Raw genomic sequence first — 19,765 nt, 5'->3', positions numbered from 1 at the left:
ATTTTATGTTGATATTCCTTACTACCACCATTGCTGCTCAAGGTTTTCTTCTCTAGGTTCTGTATTTTTGTGTTTATATGCCAGCCATGGTATGTTTACTCAACTGGATTCTTTAGGGAACCGTTACTTTTAACTTAGATTCTGGACTTGGTGTCCCACTTATGGTTATTTTCTCATAAATGACCAAAATAGTTTGGCTCCATGGCTAAAGTCTATTTTAGTTATTTTCTCATTAATCTCATCTTTGTGAAAATTAGAAACTTTTGTTCTAACGCGTCTCATAGCAGACGTTATGGCAAAGAACAAAAAAGGAACTCAGATACTACAAGTAAAAATTCATGGTCAGTATTCATACTAGATCATACTTGATCTCTTAATTGATTTAACATATGGTAATTATTGTTGTTATTGTTCGTGTTATATTTTCAATAAAGGAATAGAAGGACTAAAATAGATAACAACTATCAAGAGGCGATTGGAGAGGTTAAAGGTCTCACTTACATCGAAATCGTTAAGTTTTACTTCAATTGAAATGTCCAAATCGTTAAGTTTTACTTCAATTGAAACGTCCAAATCCACCAAGATGACCTCCAATAGTCTCAAACTATGCAAAGCATTGCACAACTCATTCAAATTAGGCTATACGTAAACATTTTCTAAAATTTTCGGACAAGTCAAAGGAAAGTAAACTCAAAAGATAACCTCCGTTTAACCGATCGGATCCCCCCCTCCCTTTTTTTTTTTTTTTTTTTTTTTTACAGAATTAGATTACCCATAAGCTCATGATTCCAAATCTATAATGAATGTGCAACTTCACACACGCATGCCACTTTGTTCTTGCTCTAGCTAAAGAGTGATCAATCTGCTAATGTAAGTCACTACTCAAGTAGTGTAGATTCAACAACGGACAAAAAGAGGAGTAATTTGGGATGCAAGAAGGAACCTCAAAAACAACTGGCTTACTATTTTACAGGTTTTAAAATAAAAGGTATACTTATTACGTTATATATACTCTCACTTGTTTTACCTGAACAACACACCTATGTATTCATCTCGTATCATAGCATGAGACCAGGCATACAAACACATTTTTTTTCTTGCACAATTTGATGTAAAATGCAATTAAGAGTTCATTTATTTCCTACCACTTATGTGGCACAACTTTTTGTTTATTACTCTGGTTTTAACAATATTTTGACCTATTTATTAAAACATTTTAGTTACATTATTTTATGATTAAAAAAAAAATAGATGTTTGAAGTTTATCTTTTACTAGAATTTGATCTGAGCAAAAGGAAAATTATTGATCTCTTCCTTATTGCAAAGATTAAGGAATTCCAGATATGTGCATACAGCGATTTTAGACATTTGCTTAGGAATTGTCCGTGTCAAGATGGTAGCTGATACTCTGAATATGCACAGAGAAATATCCTGGAAAACTTGTAATTTGCAAAATTCTTGTATAGGCAGTTATTTAGTTATTGAAAATATATGACTGTACATGCAAAGATATCGGTTTATCCTACATTTAAAAATAAAGAATTCCGTAAGTTTTGCATGAGCAATAATTTAGGACATTGAAAATAAACCAATGTAATTGAAAAACTATCGGTTCTCCCTACATTTCATGATCAAAATTTACCTGTTTGTTGTAAGCACTTAAACTTTAGAACCACTAATCTAGATTATTACTAAAATAACTCTATTAACAAACTCGTCCAATGGCCAATTCTTTCTCTCTAAAAGTTACTTTATTTTGAGTTTGTCAAGCACGTATTGAACGCGGATTAAGACTCTCCCGCCCTTTTGACATCCATATTATTAGCCCAAGAAAGAAAAAAAACAAGAAATGTAGCTCAAGGAAGGATGGCCTTTTGGAACAAAAATGTCCCCTCTTCTTCTTCATCACCATCTTCTAACTATTTTCCAATCCTAGGCCTTCTTTCCCTCCTCCTCTTGCATCCTACCACCACCACCACTTCGTCCTCTTTTGCTAACGCCATTCGTGTTGTTGCCATCCAAAAACCTACCTCCGATGACATTCCTTCCTTCCGGGAGGCACCTGCCTTTCGCAATGGCAATTCATGCAGCTCGCGTGACATAGATAAGATCCAAATAGTAATGCCTGTTGATGCCAATTACATTAGGGGCACCATGGCTGCAGTGTTGTCTATTTTGCAACATTCAACATGTCCAGAGAACACTTCCTTCCATTTTCTTTCCATCCATCTTGAACCTGAGATCATTTCCCTCATCAACTCTACTTTCCCTTACCTTAGCTACAAAATCTACCGTTTTCATCCTAATCGTGTTAGGGGAAAGATATCCAAGTCTATTAGACAAGCCTTGGATCAACCTCTAAATTATGCAAGAATTTACCTCTCAGATATTCTCCCTGAGGACGTGCACCGCGTTATCTACCTAGACTCAGATATCATTGTTGTCGATGACATTGCCAAGTTATGGGGGGTGGATTTGGGAGATAAAGTCCTGGCAGCACCAGAATATTGCCATGCAAACTTTACAACTTATTTTACAGACACATTTTGGTCGGACGTTAATTTAGCGAAAACATTTGAAGGAAGGCGTCCATGTTACTTCAACACAGGTGTAATGGTGATGGATCTTGATGAATGGAGGAAAGGAGAGTACACACAAAAAGTTGAAGAATGGATGTTAATACAAAAGCAAAGAAGAATTTACCATCTGGGGTCATTGCCTCCAGTTTTGCTTGTGTTTGCAGGAAACATTAAGGCAGTTAATCATAGATGGAACCAACATGGTTTAGGTGGTGACAACTTTGAAGGCAAATGTAGGGGCCTTCATCCTGGACCCATAAGCCTATTGCATTGGAGTGGCAAGGGTAAGCCATGGTTGAGACTGGATGCCAGAAAGCCCTGTACCATTGATTACTTGTGGGCCCCCTACGATCTGTATCGTTCATCCAGAATTGCGTTAGAAGAGTGAGAGAGAGAGCTGAATAGAACTGAGATAGATTGATAGAAAGAAATTGCTACAGTTAAAAATGAAATGGTGCTAGAAGTACCAACACCGATGCAATATAATTGCATTGTAAGACATTGTCAGGGAAGAATGATTAAGATTACAGCCAATAGTCCTCAGGCTTGAGATGTAGAATCCTTAGGCCTTGTAAATCTAAAGAATGAAGCTAAAAGAGTCTACAGGTATATTAGACACCGATAGCTAAGAAAGGAATTCACGAGTGTGAATGAACTTAATTGTTCTCCCCTTATTAGGCTTTGTACATTCACCATTCTTGATTATAAGGTACAGTGTTAATTTTGAATGTTTCCTTCATGAATGCATAGGTACGTTAACAACAGGAATGGACTTACAAAGATTTATCTTAAAACAGACAGAAGCACTTCAGTTAAAAGGGCACCAATCCAATGAACTCCAGTGTCCACACAAATTAGAAAGCAATTCACTAACAGCTAGAAATATCTTTCTAGTTTTATTGAGTTCAAATGAAGGGGAAAGCTGACAATCAAGTTTCTTGCAAAAGCATGTGTAACAGTAGAAGGCACGAGACTCGGTCTTTTTAGCAACAAGAGTATCTTTCACCTAGTAGAAACACCAAGGCAAACAAGCATATATGCAGTTAGTTCTCATAACCTATACAACTAACTAATTATGTATGACCTGAGGCTGAGTATCCACGAAGTAGTTGTACACGTCTTAAATAATCTTGTCCCACAAAAACCAAATGCCAAGAAACATGAGTCATCCACTTCCCCATTGTTGAATCTAACTGCAGCAGGAACTTGTCATGGAATGGCCCCACAATACATCTCTTTTACAGACAGCATCTTTGACGCTCACCTCTCAAACTCAGCTGCCATCTGACAAGTTAACCGTCTGTCACTGCTCCTAATCAGATACGCCAACAATATATCTTGCAACTCTATGCTTTGGGTGTGGCAGCAACCGGACATTTTCCTAATGTGTTCCACAAAATATAATCCCCAGAAGTCACCTGTGACAATCATAGCAAAGTTAGACAACTAAAAGTTTTAGTAACCCAAAAGATAGGCTTGATTGCAGATGTTGAACAGCTGCTGTAATAAACAGACCTAAAGACAGCTAGAGAAATATGTGGCCAGGAACCTATTTAACTAATAACAAAAATACCTGAGTTGAGAACTCCACGGGTGCTTTAACAGCTGGGAAAATGCTTACCTGCAAAGGCTCATCGCATTAAGAATAGCAGTGACTATATATCAGTATAAAAACAGGAAATATAAAGAGCCTAAGGATCTCTATGACTGAGCAACTTCTCCCAGCACAAACCTAGGGCTGTAATTAGCAGGTCAAGTATGATGCAGTGAACGATGGTAATTTGCTTTCATCTAGATGTTCAAGGCGGAAAGTAGTCGTCGCATGAGAAGTTTGTATGCTTAAGGAAGAGATCTGAAGTGCAGAACTAGGTCGAAACTTCTGATAACAAATAGTAGAAATTACTGTATATAGCCTGGCAAAAGTGGGTACAGACCAAAAAACACACTTATATTTCTCCTATCACAAATAACAGGAAATCAACCTGATAACAATTAACATGTTAACATCAAATAATGCAATACAATGGAAAAGAGGAGACCTAAAGAACTCTCCCATAACAATGGATTTACACCACAAATCAACCTTGAGCCTTCGTTTATTTATCTTCAGTATGAATGAGCCATACAACATTATACAAGATAAGACTTCATGGTGCATGCTATTTGTAAATGATAACGTGTCAAATGACAACAATAAGGAAGAACTCAACTCAAAGTTGAAACAGTGGAGACACACTCTATAGGGTAAGGGCTTTAAAATAAACAGAAGAGAAGATTTAGCCCCCTTATTACCAAGGTCAATGAAATTAAACATCATTGTGGCGCCAAAATATAGATAATTTAGTATTTAAACTCAGTCTTCAAGAGAATGACATGACCTGGAAAAGAGAAGACCTAAAGAACTCTCCCATAACAATGGACTTACACCACAAATCAATCTTGAGCCTGTGTTTATTTATCTTCAGTATGAATGAGCCATACAACATTATACAAGATAAGACTTCATGGTGCATGCTATTTGCAAATGATAACGTGCTAAATGACAACAATAAGGAAGAACTCAACTAAAAGTTGAAACAGTGGAGAAACACTCTATAGGGTAAGGGCTTTAAAATAAACAGAAGAGAAGATTTAGCCCCCTTATTACCAAGATCAATGAAATTAAACATCATTGTGGCGCCAAAATATAGATAATTTAGTATCCAAACTCAGTCTTCAAGAGAATGACATGACCAATGAAGATGTAATACAAATAATTAAAATTGGATAACTAAAAATGAGGAAGTGGTGCAGGAGTTTGTTGATAAAAAGGAGTGACACGGGAGTACTATGCAACATGGATATACCTAACCGCATGAAAGGAAGATCTATATTTTGTAAAACTACCACCGCCATACGGACCAAAACTAATGGACGAATATGAACAATTGATTAAACCAGATAATAGGGCAACATTAGGGGGAAGAATGGAATCTTGCTCAAAATCAAAAAGATGATTAGTGTAAAATTCAGAGAATCTGAAGATATATAAACATGCTAAAAGAGGAATTTGTTGTCAAGAAAATGAAGAAGTAGGGGCATATGGTGTCCTATGCCTAAAAGGCACTGCCTACGTCTCAATTTATGTGAAGGTGTTCGTCTGGGCACGGAGTTTAAGGGAAAAGGAAGACTTTAGTGACCTTAGTGATTTAGTCTATAAGAAAAAGGTGGTCTTAAACAGAGATTATATTTGATCCAAATAATTTTGAAACAATTTCCAGAGAAGATTTAGACTTGAGAATAAAGGATATATACGAACAACAGTATTCTAAACGAGATGAAGAAAAGTAATTTTTCTGCACTTGTTCCTACTTCCTTCAAAACTTCCTCTTCTACTTCCTTCAAAACTTACTCTTCTTTGTTCTGGAATTCTAGATTCTTTTATTGCCTTTTTGTACTTTATCAAATTCCATATGTAATTCTTGGAGTATGTGATCTCTCTTTTATTCCTAATTGGTTCATAATCTAAACAAGAACTAAATACTTTTTGTATTAGCATTTTTTACTTCCTAGCTTATCTTTTATCTCATATTTACTACAGTAAATGCATAAATTATCTTGGTTGTTATACTTATTTCATCACTATTGGGTTTCATATCAATTCCATGTAATTTATACTACATTACTAGCGCTTGAATTTTATTTGGTTATCTAATACTTAATATTGGAATTTGGATTATTGTAAATTTTACCTTTTGATATATTAAGTTCCCTTTCATTATTGCTATTAGACTATCCATTAAGCACTTGTTATTCTATCATCTGCTAAGTATAAATTAATCGGAGTATATATTCCTTCTTCGAATATGTTTTTATCACAATTTGTATTCCTCAAATATATGTACTAGCTGACTTGTTCTTTCTATCTTCTGGTATTTAATTTAATTCTTGTTTTATTACTCCTCGATTCCAGTTTATGTGAACCTATTTGCCTTTTAGTCCGATCCAAAAAGAATGACCCTGTCTAAATTTGAAAACAGTTTAACTTAAACATCCCATTTTGCCGTTAATAAGAAGCTTTTCGAGCCACACAAATACTATTGCATGTTTAAGACCACAAGTTCAAAAAGAATTATATCCACACAATGTTATGGCTTGTTTAGGGAATTGAAATGGGGAGAGTAATTTTTTTGAGAAAAACTCTTGTTCTATTAATTCTTCACTTATCATTGGAATTTCACCTTGTGTCATTGCGCGTGTCTTAGCTGTATAAGGGATTCTTGCCTATGAGCTACATAATATGTATATTTTTCTCTTTTAAAATACGGTTGTTCATATCTATCTTTTATTCCTAAAACTAAATCTTCTCTTGAATTGTTTCAAAAAAAATCGGGTCACATATTAATCTATGTTTAAGACCGCCTTCTTCTTATCTTTCTTATGGGGTTACTCGTTATCACTATCGATCACTATTTCATATGATTCTCAAAAAGAAAAAGCACTATTTCATATAGCCTATAATCACTAAGGTCATTACCACTATCTTCTTCGCGTATTAAAATTTACCTCTTCTAAAGTGTTTATAAACTTTATTTGTTATTTATTTTCTTTCTTATTCCTGTTTGGACACACATTAGCGTAGTGTCCTTCTTGATAGTGTCCTTCTCGATGGCAAGCTTTGAATTTCAAATTATGTACCTAAGACAAGAAGAAATTCGTTTACCTCTTTTTTAAGGAGCATCTACATCTCTTTTCCCTAGGTGGGGTTCTATGTCTCTTCTTTTTTCAATATTGTCTATATTTTATCTCATGTCTCCTTGGGAGTTTTCTCCATTTGTACTTTTTCTTATATATTGGATGTTTTAAGACCTTTTAGGGATAGTACACTTGTATGCCCCTACTTCTTCATTTTCTTCATAACCGATTCCTCTTTTAGTGTGTTCATATTTTCATATTTTCTCTCTGAGTATTACACCAATCATTTATTTTGTTTCTAGGAAATTCTATTCTTCCTCCTAATGTTGCCCTATTATCTGGTATACATAACTGTTCATAGTCATCTATTAGCCTAGGTCCATATGATGGTGGTAGCTTAAATTTATGCCCACCATTTGTTGGTATATTTGATTTGGCAGTATTTCTAGTCTTGCTTCATAAAAGTATTTTTGTAACTTAACACATATCACATCACATATCGATAACTGATTCAAATTTTTCACAGCATCCTTTTTTAGTTTATCTTGTCGTTTAGCTTCACTATCTAAATCTTGTCCTAGAAATTCAAATCTTATTGCATTTTCTAATGTCTCAATAAATGTTTTGCCGTTCTTTTTCCTGCTCATTCATCTTTTAGTACTTCGGTTAATTCTTTATACCATAATCCAACACTTCCTCACATTGGTCCGCATAGATATCCTTGTGCTCTATGAGCATTTTCCTTTTTTAGTAATTACTGAGATGCTATGTTTTACCAATTGGGTTACCATTCATCTTCATTTCAAGTATACAGTGCAAATTTAGATATATTCTCATAATAGGACTCTGCATAAGTCCTGGATGCCATGAGACCAACAATGGCATATCAGGAATGAGTAGATGAGTGTAGAAGAATTGCAGATGTTAAGATGGAAGTAAAATCAGCTATTCTACAAGATTAGAAATGATCATATTCTACACAATGGACAAAATGAGAGGAGGACCCTGAAGATGGTTGGGCCATGTCTGACATACAACCCAAATGCACTCGAAGGTGCTATGAGGAGATGAGCTAGACCTAAAATCACACAGAGGTAAAGTGTCTCGAAAGACCTACACTATCACAGAAAATGCCTAATTACCTGAGAACATAATGGAGCAAAAAACCCTTATAAGTGATATAAACTAGTATGGATTAAGACTTAGCGGTGGTTGTTACACTTAGGCAAGGTCCAGTGCTTACCAGGACTCTTTTTAGTTTGGTGAGAGACTTGTTTGTCAGTGCAGAGATAAAAGTGAGAGTTAAGAACACTAGTTTTAGAAAACTCTTAACTTGCCTCAAAAGATAAGTTATCTAGTATAAGAACGAAATGGGCCCAAGTAGATCGGAACCGACACAAAGGATGCATAAAGCCAATCCTGATTAGTTTGGGATTGAGGTCAGGTACATTGATTGACTAACTTGATTGCTTCAAAAACAAACCTAGATAAAAATTAGTAATGCTTGACATCATATACATGGACTCCAACTAAAAAAAAATAAAGAGGAAAGACAATTCACATGGGTTCTTTTGCCCAAATGAAAACTGCGAGGGAGACATTTTTGCAGATAATGATATCCAGAAATTATTGGTCTCATGCTATTTCTGGATAATAAACCAAGATAGCCGAGGTCAAACTCTTCACAATCACAATACTATTTCAATGATAATGTTCCACTCTGAAAGAAAGAATCAACCTGCCAATAGATGATACAATTGGTCATAGAGGACTTACTGATCTCGGATCAATAGACATTCCTGACAATGATCCTCCCATTATCTTGAAAGATACCTGCAATCACATGAGTCAAAATAAAATGTTTTTCACAAAGCAATTTACTTTCAATTACAGAAATGTTCATATCCGCATCAGCTAATTGTCATATTGTTAGAAAAGAATATAAGCCTGTTTATGAGGTTGAAAATAGTACTTTTGATTATAAAAACAAACACATTTATAGAACTCGTCGGACTTGCCTGACTTTCCTTGTTACTCTTTAGTTTCTTCTGCTTTTGTTTTGACTAGACTCTCCTCTGTCATTATTCCTGTAGCCTGAGGGAGGGTAATGGACGCACCTGGGGATTTGGGTGGGGATGGGGGGTGAGGGGGAGGAGGGGTTGATGGTAACAAATTGATTGGAATTTGGAAGTAAGTTCTTCCTTGAAAATTCCTGTTTTGACTTTCTTGTTCCACTCCCGCCCTCCGGGTGGTGATCTTGTGAGCAGTTATCAAATCTACAAGCTAGTTCGGTGTCTGCTACATAGCTTATTTTTCTTCAATCAGCTCTATCTAGGGCCACGTTTTCTGCTAAGCCACAATGTATTATATCTTCCTAGCTTCCCATGCGATTTTGTAGCTCTAGTTTAGTCTTAAACGTTTAGCTACTTAGCATACCTAAACTCATAGTAAATCCTAGCACTAGCATGTTGAAAGAATTCAGTAGGAAAAATAAAAGGAAATCAGGGCTGTCTGGACTCCACATATGAAAGTAATCCAAAAAAGGAAACATCACCACTAAAGTTGCTATGGGAAATACTTACTTTAGCATAATCATATGCTTGCCAGCAAAATGGCTCCTCCAAATCAACTGCTTGAAGATCCTTATTCATTTTTTCCATTAAAAGATCTTCCACATTCGCCATGTTGTTCGTTGACTCTGTTTCGGTATCACTCTCTTCATCTTCCATATTCCCAAGTACTGAGGAAGGCAATCTTTGAGGTTGCCATGGAGCAAACTTAACTGTTCCTGGAAATGTTGCCTCAACACTCTTTCCTGAAACTCCTCGACCTGTCGTTATAATTTTCCATTCAACCAAGTGCTCAGCAACTGAAATTGTTCCAATAGAAGGTGTTCCATCAAAAGAAAGTACCCTTCTCCTTGGGAAAGGCATAGTCACAGTGCAGAAATCCATTGACAGAGGAGCTCTATAACCTTCCATGAGGCGTAACTTAAACAAAAATGCACCTTCATTTTCTGAAACCATGGAAAGCTGATAAAAACCCTTAATTGGAGGTCCCATACCACAAAATGCCTGATAACGCGTCAATACAAAATTTCCTAGTGGTGGTGAGAACATAAGTGCTTGCTTCTCATTACCATGCTCTGGAACTTGAGCACAGGGGTGGAAGGATAACAGCTCAACACGAGCAGTGTCCAAACCTATTAGTGGGAACATCACATCGGGCAACCCTTCTAATTCCGCTCGACAGTTAATTTGACCTGAAATTTTTATGCTATCTGGAATTTCATCGCGATCATACATGGCAGCATGGACTGTCTCGTGAATTGTAAACAGAATTCTCTGCTTCCCTCTATAAAGATAAGGTTTCCATGCTGGCTGCTTCTGATCTGCAGGAGGGATATCTCCTGAAGAAAATCCATTTATCTTAACTGCTGAAATGTTGGTGTAGTTGAGATCCAGAGGGGTGCCTACATTTAAGGTAGACGAGTGTTTCAGCAAAGATTAAAACCTTTAGTTAATTCACACATGCATTACGATAAATTTACGATGAGAGATACCATAAAAAGATTACCAACCAAAAGGCATTGCACTGCTTATGAAAGAGCGAATCGCATCTCTATCTAGGGACCTCAAACCAATCTTTGGAGCATCAGATGCCATTGCTCCACTCGTTGCAGCTCCAGAAGCTGTTGAACCTGCAACTGAAGCAGCTACAGGTTTTGCTCTTGCTGAAATACCAATACTTCCGGTGAGAGAATCCAACAACCCACCCACTGATGGAGCTGCACTTATGACTATTTCAGGTTCTGTCACATCACCTGTTATGATGTCTCCTACCATGTGACCCACCATAAATGCCCTGTACTTGGAAAGTTTTGCAGCTTTATTATTAAGTGAAGCTGGAGGAATCCAATTATAAGAGATCTAAACCAACCTACATTTACCACAAGAAAAGTTTACGACAATTCACTCTACACCAAGCTAAACCCCAGCTTCAAAGATTACTTTGAGTCATACAGTTCATGTACAAGTATATAATTTAATAAGAGAGAGAAAATTGAATATGCAACTCTAATGAATTGACAACTTAATCCATATAAACTAATCAAACTCCCCCCAACCCCCCAACCCCAAAAAGAAACTATTTCCTCAACACACAACAAGGAATAGTAGGTGACTATGACAGGCCCAAAATCATTCTCTTGATGAGTCAATGACAGGCTCAAAAATCTTTTCTTTTTTGATGAAGTAAGGTGTTTCAATTGAAAAGGCATCAAGAAGATGCAAAGTTACAAGAAGCATATTTACATGAAACAAAAAGACAAAAGTACATTTTACCAAACACAGCAACCGCTTATGTTCAGTTTTAGCACTCTTATCCAAACATGTAACTACTTATTTAAAGAATAAGTTGCAGCAGTTAAAAGTTCTTTTCAGCATTTAATACATATGCGCTAGTTTTAATCAGCCAACCGACTCTTAACAGCATTAGTTGAGAGCGAAGTTAGTGATTGATCAATGGCAGTGAAGAAGAAGGGAAAAGATAAAACTCAGAGATATTCTGGGTCAACTTAAGGGGCATTAAGACAGACATCAAATACCAGTTTGCCTATCAACTTGAAAGTTTGAAACAGGTAAAGATGGAACTTACCCTGTGATTGATGGAAGATTAAGCAGGATGGGGGACAAACTTTCATCGGCTCCAACAGCATTTCCAGAGTCGGATCTTTTACACATCTTTGTATATGTTTTTAGATGATCAGGTTCCACTAAAGGCAGTACAAGAATACAGTAGTGTCCCTTTATGTGCAAAACAAGTGGCCACAAAATACGATTCTTTTCCTCCTCTTCATTTTTAATGCACAAACTTATTATGTGACGCGTGATCGGATCATCAACCCAGGAATCTGAACCTTCAACTGACTGGTTTATCCTAATGCCAAATCCACGAGCAGATCCCTCCCTACAGAAAAAATTAAACATGGTAATTCATGGAAAGTACACTTTGGTAATTCGTGGAAAGTACACTTTGGCTACAAAGTAAGGACATGAAACTGAAGAAAGATAAAGAGAACAATGGAAACTAAATCAGCAATGATAAGATAACGAGGTTTTACATAATAAAGACAGATAGTTCACAGTTGCAGGCCATTTCACTTTCACTCTTCATGACAACTTCATCGATAGTCATAGCTAAGAACACTAGAGATCTGTGTAAAGGAACTTAGCAGGAAAATTACTAGAGGTTTTCTTACCTAAATCTTTATTCTTTAATAGCCAAGAAAGTCACAAATTTGACAGAATCTGAAGGGAAATGGACCATGAAAAGGGAAAAACATCAGAGTGGATCCATGCGAATAAAAAAGGAGATAATAGCAACCAACTGAGTTTAGATTATCGATGTTCCAATTCTCACAACTTGCAAGTGTCACTTCTTTGTCAAACCAACTTTTCGAACATGAACCTATCCCCACTGGTTGCAATACAAAAATAATAGATAGGGATAGACAGTAGGGAAAGGGTCTCCCTATAGTCATATTTATCTCCATGTAGTCTTGATCAGAAATTGCATACCAGAGAGAATTGAACTGAAGTTTAACAAATACAAATGATGGTTTTTTCAAAATTTTGCAGATATGCCACTTTTTGAACTGAAAATACATTTCTTTCAACTGAATTACAAAACCCATGTGATTCACTGGGCAAAAGTTACACCAGCTTTCAGTTATGAAACCAAATTACCCCCTCACCTCACCTCTAAGATTATAAAACATTCACAATAGAAAACATAAATAAATAACGGACTGTAATGAACACACAATTCTTTATACTTGAACAACCTATATCCTCCACACATAATAAGCTTTCAGTATATTATCCAAACCACATGCATTAACTTGCTTAAAACGAAATAAGCTAACTGCTAAGCACACTAAACTCGAAGATCTAAAAATGAAGATACTTTTTTTTTTTGAGAAAGGTTAGAAGGATGGGTTCATAGTACACCTAGTTTTTGCAACTCAAAACATCAAATTTGTCAATTATCCCAAAAAAAAAAAAAAAAAAAAAAAAAAATGTAGAAGACAGTATGTGGTTTCGAGCACTAGTACTATTTTCTATAATATGTGGTTTTCGAGCTAATTTAGTACACTTCAACAAATCCACTGGATACACGCTATCTCGCACCAAAACAGGTACAAGGTAACCTACTCAACAAAACTCCAAAACTTAGATAGAAAGAAAAACCTAGTATCTGCTAAGATATAAATCTTGGTTCCAAATGTTGTCACTCCAATTCTTCAACCGCTAAATCAATCCCTTAGGGACTTAAGGATAGTACTTTTGTGTTCTCTTCAATTACAGATATATAATGAAACATATCGAGTTTAAATTCTAATTCTATGCACTGACAGTGCAAAAGTATTTATACAATCACATTACTTGAAGGTAATTGCATGTATGATGTACCTTTATTTACATGAGAGAATCTATGTATTATTTTATGCAGGGGTTAGATATTCATGTAGTATTAATTATTCCATCTTCTATCCTAATAAGGTAATTCATAGATTCCCTCATAACTTATACTCCCTCAACCCCAGTGTAAGTGTCTTAGTTTGACTAGACACGAAATTTAAGAAATAAAGAAAGACTTTTGAATCCTGTAGAATGTTGAAATTGGGAAACTTACTAATTATAGAAAGATACGCTCTTTTTGGTATAGACCAAAAAGGAAAGTAAGACACTTTAAGTTAGGACGGAAGGAGTACATGTACTAGTTATGCGGATTTCAAACCAAACACCAAATTAGGTGTGTTGAATTTTATACATAACAAAAGAATGCTAGTACTATTACTTATGGAGGATTTATTTAATAACTTAGCTCCTAACCAGCTACCAAAACTCAAAACATATAAACTTTTTCATCCAAAGCTTCAAACTTTATTCAAAAAACGATTTAACAAGAAGAGAAAAACCTTTTCTTGCGGTCAATGAAAGCAGCAGCAATCTCTGAATCAGTAGGAATAGAAGGCAACGCTTTGTATTTCAAATCATCACTCTTATCTCTCTCACACGCCGCTCGCCACCGCTTCTCCACCACCGGAAATCTCCTGCAATTCATCAACATTAAAATTTAGTAGGCGTTTCGCCATACAAACCAAATAGTTGAGATGTATTTGGTCATACTTTTCGCAAAGAATATTTAGTTGTTAGTTTCGAAAGAAAAAGAAAAAAACATGATTTTAGCTGTTTATCAAATTTGGTCCAAAAGCTGATTTTCAAATACCGGGAAAAAACAAGGGTGTCTTGATTTGTGAGGATCCAGAGAGCTCTGATACTACACGAATTAGGCATTTCCGACCAACTCAACTAATTTCCTACAAGGGTGTCTTGATTTGAGAGAGAACTTGATGTTCCTACAAATCTAAGAGATGTCTAAAGTTTCGTTGACACAAAAGAAGCAGCAACCCAGGAATCTGAACCTTCAACTGACTGGTTTATCCTAATGCCAAATCCACGAGCAGATCCCTCCCTACAGAAAAAATTAAACATGGTAATTCATGGAAAGTACACTTTGGCTACAAAGTAAGGACATGAAACTGAAGAAAGATAAAGAGAACAATGGAAACTAAATCAGCAATGATAAGATAACGAGGTTTTACATAATAAAGACAGATAGTTCACAGTTGCAGGCCATTTCACTTTCACTCTTCATGACAACTTCATCGATAGTCATAGCTAAGAACACTAGAGATCTGTGTAAAGGAACTTAGCAGGAAAATTACTAGAGGTTTTCTTACCTAAATCTTTATTCTTTAATAGCCAAGAAAGTCACAAATTTGACAGAATCTGAAGGGAAATGGACCATGAAAAGGGAAAAACATCAGAGTGGATCCATGCGAATAAAAAAGGAGATAATAGCAACCAACTGAGTTTAGATTATCGATGTTCCAATTCTCACAACTTGCAAGTGTCACTTCTTTGTCAAACCAACTTTTCGAACATGAACCTATCCCCACTGGTTGCAATACAAAAATAATAGATAGGGATAGACAGTAGGGAAAGGGTCTCCCTATAGTCATATTTATCTCCATGTAGTCTTGATCAGAAATTGCATACCAGAGAGAATTGAACTGAAGTTTAACAAATACAAATGATGGTTTTTTCAAAATTTTGCAGATATGCCACTTTTTGAACTGAAAATACATTTCTTTCAACTGAATTACAAAACCCATGTGATTCACTGGGCAAAAGTTACACCAGCTTTCAGTTATGAAACCAAATTACCCCCTCACCTCACCTCTAAGATTATAAAACATTCACAATAGAAAACATAAATAAATAACGGACTGTAATGAACACACAATTCTTTATACTTGAACAACCTATATCCTCCACACATAATAAGCTTTCAGTATATTATCCAAACCACATGCATTAACTTGCTTAAAACGAAATAAGCTAACTGCTAAGCACACTAAACTCGAAGATCTAAAAATGAAGATACTTTTTTTTTTTGAGAAAGGTTAGAAGGATGGGTTCATAGTACACCTAGTTTTTGCAACTCAAAACATCAAATTTGTCAATTATCCCAAAAAAAAAAAAAAAAAAAAAAAAAAAATGTAGAAGACAGTATGTGGTTTCGAGCACTAGTACTATTTTCTATAATATGTGGTTTTCGAGCTAATTTAGTACACTTCAACAAATCCACTGGATACACGCTATCTCGCACCAAAACAGGTACAAGGTAACCTACTCAACAAAACTCCAAAACTTAGATAGAAAGAAAAACCTAGTATCTGCTAAGATATAAATCTTGGTTCCAAATGTTGTCACTCCAATTCTTCAACCGCTAAATCAATCCCTTAGGGACTTAAGGATAGTACTTTTGTGTTCTCTTCAATTACAGATATATAATGAAACATATCGAGTTTAAATTCTAATTCTATGCACTGACAGTGCAAAAGTATTTATACAATCACATTAGTTGAAGGTAATTGCATGTATGATGTACCTTTATTTACCTGAGATTACCTGAGAGAATCTATGTATTATTTTATGCAGGATTAGATATTCATGTACTATTAATTATTTCATCTTCTATCCTAATAAGGTAATTCATAGATTCCCTCATAACTTATACTCCCTCAACCCCAGTGTAAGTGTCTTAGTTTGACTAGACACGAAATTTAAGAAATAAAGAAAAACTTTTGAATCCCGTAGAATGTTGAAATTGGGAAACTTACTAATTATAGAAAGATACGCTCTTTTTGGTACAGACCAAAAAGGAAAGTAAAACACTTTAAGTTAGCACGGAAGGAGTACATGTACTAGTTATGCGGATTTCAAACCAAACACCAAATTAGATGTGTTGAATTTTATACATAACAAAAGAATGCTAGTACTATTACTTATGGAGGATTTATTTAATAACTTAGCTCCTAACCAGCTACCAAAACAGGTACAAGGTAACCTACTCAACAAAACTCCAAAACTTAGATAGAAAGAAAAACCTAGTATCTGCTAAGATATAAATCTTGGTTCCAAATGTTGTCACTCCAATTCTTCAACCGCTAAATCAATCCCTTAGGGACTTAAGGATAGTACTTTTGTGTTCTCTTCAATTACAGATATATAATGAACGGAAAAGGTCCAAAAATACCCTGAACTATTGAAAAAGGCTCATAAATACCCTTCTTCCACCTTTTGGTCTAAAAATACCCTTCCATCCACCTTTTAGGTCTAAAAATACCCTTAAGGTTTGTTTTTGGCTCAAATATACCCCTCAAACTAACAAGTTAAAATTAACTCTTTTAAAAAGCCAAATGACAATTTGTAATTGGTCAATAATAAAATTCCGTAATTTAAAAAAAAATCCTAATTTAAAAAAAAAATTGTCAATAATAAATTTCCAGTAATTTAAAATTCCAGATTTAAAAAAAAAAATTGTCAATAATAAAATTCCGTAATTTACATATTTGTTTTAAAAAAAATTGTGTGGAAACTTAAAAATTAAAAACTAAAAAATTTAAAAATATGAACAAAACTGTTTTTTTTTTTTTTTGCATTTCGTGAATTAATCAACGAAATATGTTTTTTTTTGCATTTCGTGAATAAAAAAACGAAATAGGAAATTATAATTTTTTTTGCATTTCGTGTATTAAAAAACGAAATAGGATAATTTTTTTTTTTGGTTCATATAAAAACGAAATAGGATAAAAAAAATTTTCCGTTCATATAAAAACGAAATTGGAAAATTGGACAAAATATATTTTCCAATTTTGTTTTTATATGAACAAAATTAATTTTTTTATCCTATTTCATTTTTCAATACACGAAATGCAAAAAAAAATTATAATTTCCTATTTCATTTTTTTATTCATGAAATGCAAAAAAAAAAAAATCAGTTTTGTTGATATTTTTTAATTTTTAAATTAAATAATATATGTGTCCAATCACAAAATGCCATTTGCCTTTTTAAAAGAGTTAACTTTAACTTTGTTAGTTTGAGGGGTATATTTGAGCCAAAAACAAACCTTAAGGGTATTTTTAGACCAAAAGGTGGAAGGAGGGTATTTATGAGCCTTTTTCAATAGTTCAGGGGTATTTTTGGACCTTTTCCGTATAATGAAACATATCGAGTTTAAATTCTAATTCTATGCACTGACAGTGCAAAAGTATTTATACAATCACATTACTTGAAGGTAATTGCATGTATGATGTACCTTTATTTACATGAGAGAATCTATGTATTATTTTATGCAGGGGTTAGATATTCATGTAGTATTAATTATTCCATCTTCTATCCTAATAAGGTAATTCATAGATTCCCTCATAACTTATACTCCCTCAACCCCAGTGTAAGTGTCTTAGTTTGACTAGACACGAAATTTAAGAAATAAAGAAAGACTTTTGAATCCTGTAGAATGTTGAAATTGGGAAACTTACTAATTATAGAAAGATACGCTCTTTTTGGTATAGACCAAAAAGGAAAGTAAGACACTTTAAGTTAGGACGGAAGGAGTACATGTACTAGTTATGCGGATTTCAAACCAAACACCAAATTAGGTGTGTTGAATTTTATACATAACAAAAGAATGCTAGTACTATTACTTATGGAGGATTTATTTAATAACTTAGCTCCTAACCAGCTACCAAAACTCAAAACATATAAACTTTTTCATCCAAAGCTTCAAACTTTATTCAAAAAACGATTTAACAAGAAGAGAAAAACCTTTTCTTGCGGTCAATGAAAGCAGCAGCAATCTCTGAATCAGTAGGAATAGAAGGCAACGCTTTGTATTTCAAATCATCACTCTTATCTCTCTCACACGCCGCTCGCCACCGCTTCTCCACCACCGGAAATCTCCTGCAATTCATCAACATTAAAATTTAGTAGGCGTTTCGCCATACAAACCAAATAGTTGAGATGTATTTGGTCATACTTTTCGCAAAGAATATTTAGTTGTTAGTTTCGAAAGAAAAAGAAAAAAACATGATTTTAGCTGTTTATCAAATTTGGTCCAAAAGCTGATTTTCAAATACCGGGAAAAAACAAGGGTGTCTTGATTTGTGAGGATCCAGAGAGCTCTGATACTACACGAATTAGGCATTTCCGACCAACTCAACTAATTTCCTACAAGGGTGTCTTGATTTGAGAGAGAACTTGATGTTCCTACAAATCTAAGAGATGTCTAAAGTTTCGTTGACACAAAAGAAGCAGCAACCATAGCAGAACATCCTATGATGCTCCAACAAATCTCCTGTAGGTTTAATTTTGCTCAAATAAGCTAGTGTTCTTTGATGAGACAGGGAACCTACTTATTTCTATCCAAGAAGAAAAAATCGCCAAATACAAGTAAGCAAAAACTAAAAATTCAAATACCATTAGTACCCTTTAGCGTACGTAGTTAAGTATCGTTAATTATTTTGAAATCCCAGTAGTTAAAAGATTAAAATCATTTACATAATGGTTAGGAGTGGTAAGTTAGACTAAAAGCAGAATATAACAATAACTCAGGGACTAAAAATATTATTTCCCTTCAATTTTTATTTTAAAATCCAAAATTAAACCAAGAAACCGAAATATCTAAATCCTCCATCCCAAACCAAACTAAAATCTAAGAAATAAAAATAAAATTTCAGTTTGCTTTGATTTTTTAGTTAATAAGAATAATGTGCACCCCTATTTTCAAATTCCACAAATGAAACGTGTACTGAAAATTTCAAACTATGAAAAAAAAATTATTCTTCAATTAGAGACAATTTAAGTAGCTTAGTCTAGTCAAAAAATTGAGTAGCGATTTGGTTAAGGAATGGAGAGTTGGAGACAATCAATTTTAGCATAAAATTTTAAATAAAATAATATAGTATTTGATTGATCATAAAAGAATCGCCAAATAACTAATACAATATTTTGTTAGCATTAAATAAATTTTATATTAAGTTATGCGAAGATTTAAATATTATTTTATGCAAACTGACATGTAAAATAAAAAAAAAAAA

General features: G+C 34.5%; 2 protein-coding genes across 8 annotated transcripts; one reads left to right on the top strand and one right to left on the bottom strand.

Annotated features, from left to right (window-relative positions):
- The first annotated feature begins 1,866 nt into the window (after window positions 1–1,866).
- Window positions 1,867–3,427, top strand: LOC132645029 (probable galacturonosyltransferase-like 4). Its single transcript, XM_060361766.1, has one exon. It carries the CDS (start codon window positions 1,867–1,869, stop codon window positions 2,965–2,967), a length of 1,101 nt encoding a protein of 366 aa, XP_060217749.1. The 3' UTR covers window positions 2,968–3,427.
- Window positions 2,575–18,982, bottom strand: LOC132645027 (AP-5 complex subunit mu). Of its 7 annotated transcripts, XR_009583974.1 has the most exons (11): window positions 18,806–18,982; window positions 18,495–18,629; window positions 14,547–14,792; window positions 14,236–14,370; window positions 11,910–12,221; window positions 10,834–11,117; window positions 9,836–10,725; window positions 9,030–9,086; window positions 4,153–4,200; window positions 3,664–3,997; window positions 2,575–2,931 (listed from the first exon to the last, which is right to left on the bottom strand). XR_009583974.1 is itself a non-coding variant. In XM_060361760.1 (10 exons), the coding sequence occupies exons 3-10, from the start codon at window positions 14,612–14,614 to the stop codon at window positions 3,926–3,928; spliced, it is 1,866 nt and encodes a 621-aa protein (XP_060217743.1). In that variant the 5' UTR covers window positions 14,615–14,792; window positions 18,495–18,629; window positions 18,806–18,982; the 3' UTR covers window positions 3,445–3,925. The 7 variants fall into 7 exon arrangements, 6 of the variants coding, with proteins under 6 accessions (XP_060217743.1, XP_060217745.1, XP_060217746.1 ...); XM_060361760.1 differs by lacking the exon at window positions 2,575–2,931 and having other exon boundaries at window positions 3,445–3,997; XM_060361762.1 differs by lacking the exon at window positions 2,575–2,931 and having other exon boundaries at window positions 3,445–3,997; window positions 18,901–18,921.
- Between the last annotated feature and the right edge of the window lie 783 nt (window positions 18,983–19,765).

Source organism: Lycium barbarum, chromosome 6 (genome assembly GCF_019175385.1).
Source record: "Lycium barbarum isolate Lr01 chromosome 6, ASM1917538v2, whole genome shotgun sequence".
Lineage (NCBI taxonomy): Eukaryota > Viridiplantae > Streptophyta > Magnoliopsida > Solanales > Solanaceae > Lycium > Lycium barbarum.
The sequence above is the reverse complement of the archived record's forward strand: the minus strand, read 5'-3'. Positions and strand labels throughout refer to the sequence as shown.

What these genes read in the sequence shown, in the direction of transcription:
- LOC132645029 (XM_060361766.1), top strand. Translation starts at nt 1,867, where the DNA reads ATGGCCTTTTGGAACAAAAATGTCCCCTCTTCTTCTTCATCACCATCT.
- LOC132645027 (XM_060361760.1), bottom strand. Translation starts at nt 14,614, where the DNA reads ATGCCTAATTCGTGTAGTATCAGAGCTCTCTGGATCCTCACAAATCAA. An exon ending in AATCTTCCATCAATCACAGG is followed by an intron (nt 11,118 to 11,909) that starts GTAAGTTCCATC and finishes TTCCAAGTACAG; the next exon opens with GGCATTTATGGTGGGTCACA. An exon ending in TGTCTATTGATCCGAGATCA is followed by an intron (nt 4,201 to 9,029) that starts GTAAGTCCTCTA and finishes GAGCCTTTGCAG; the next exon opens with GTAAGCATTTTCCCAGCTGT.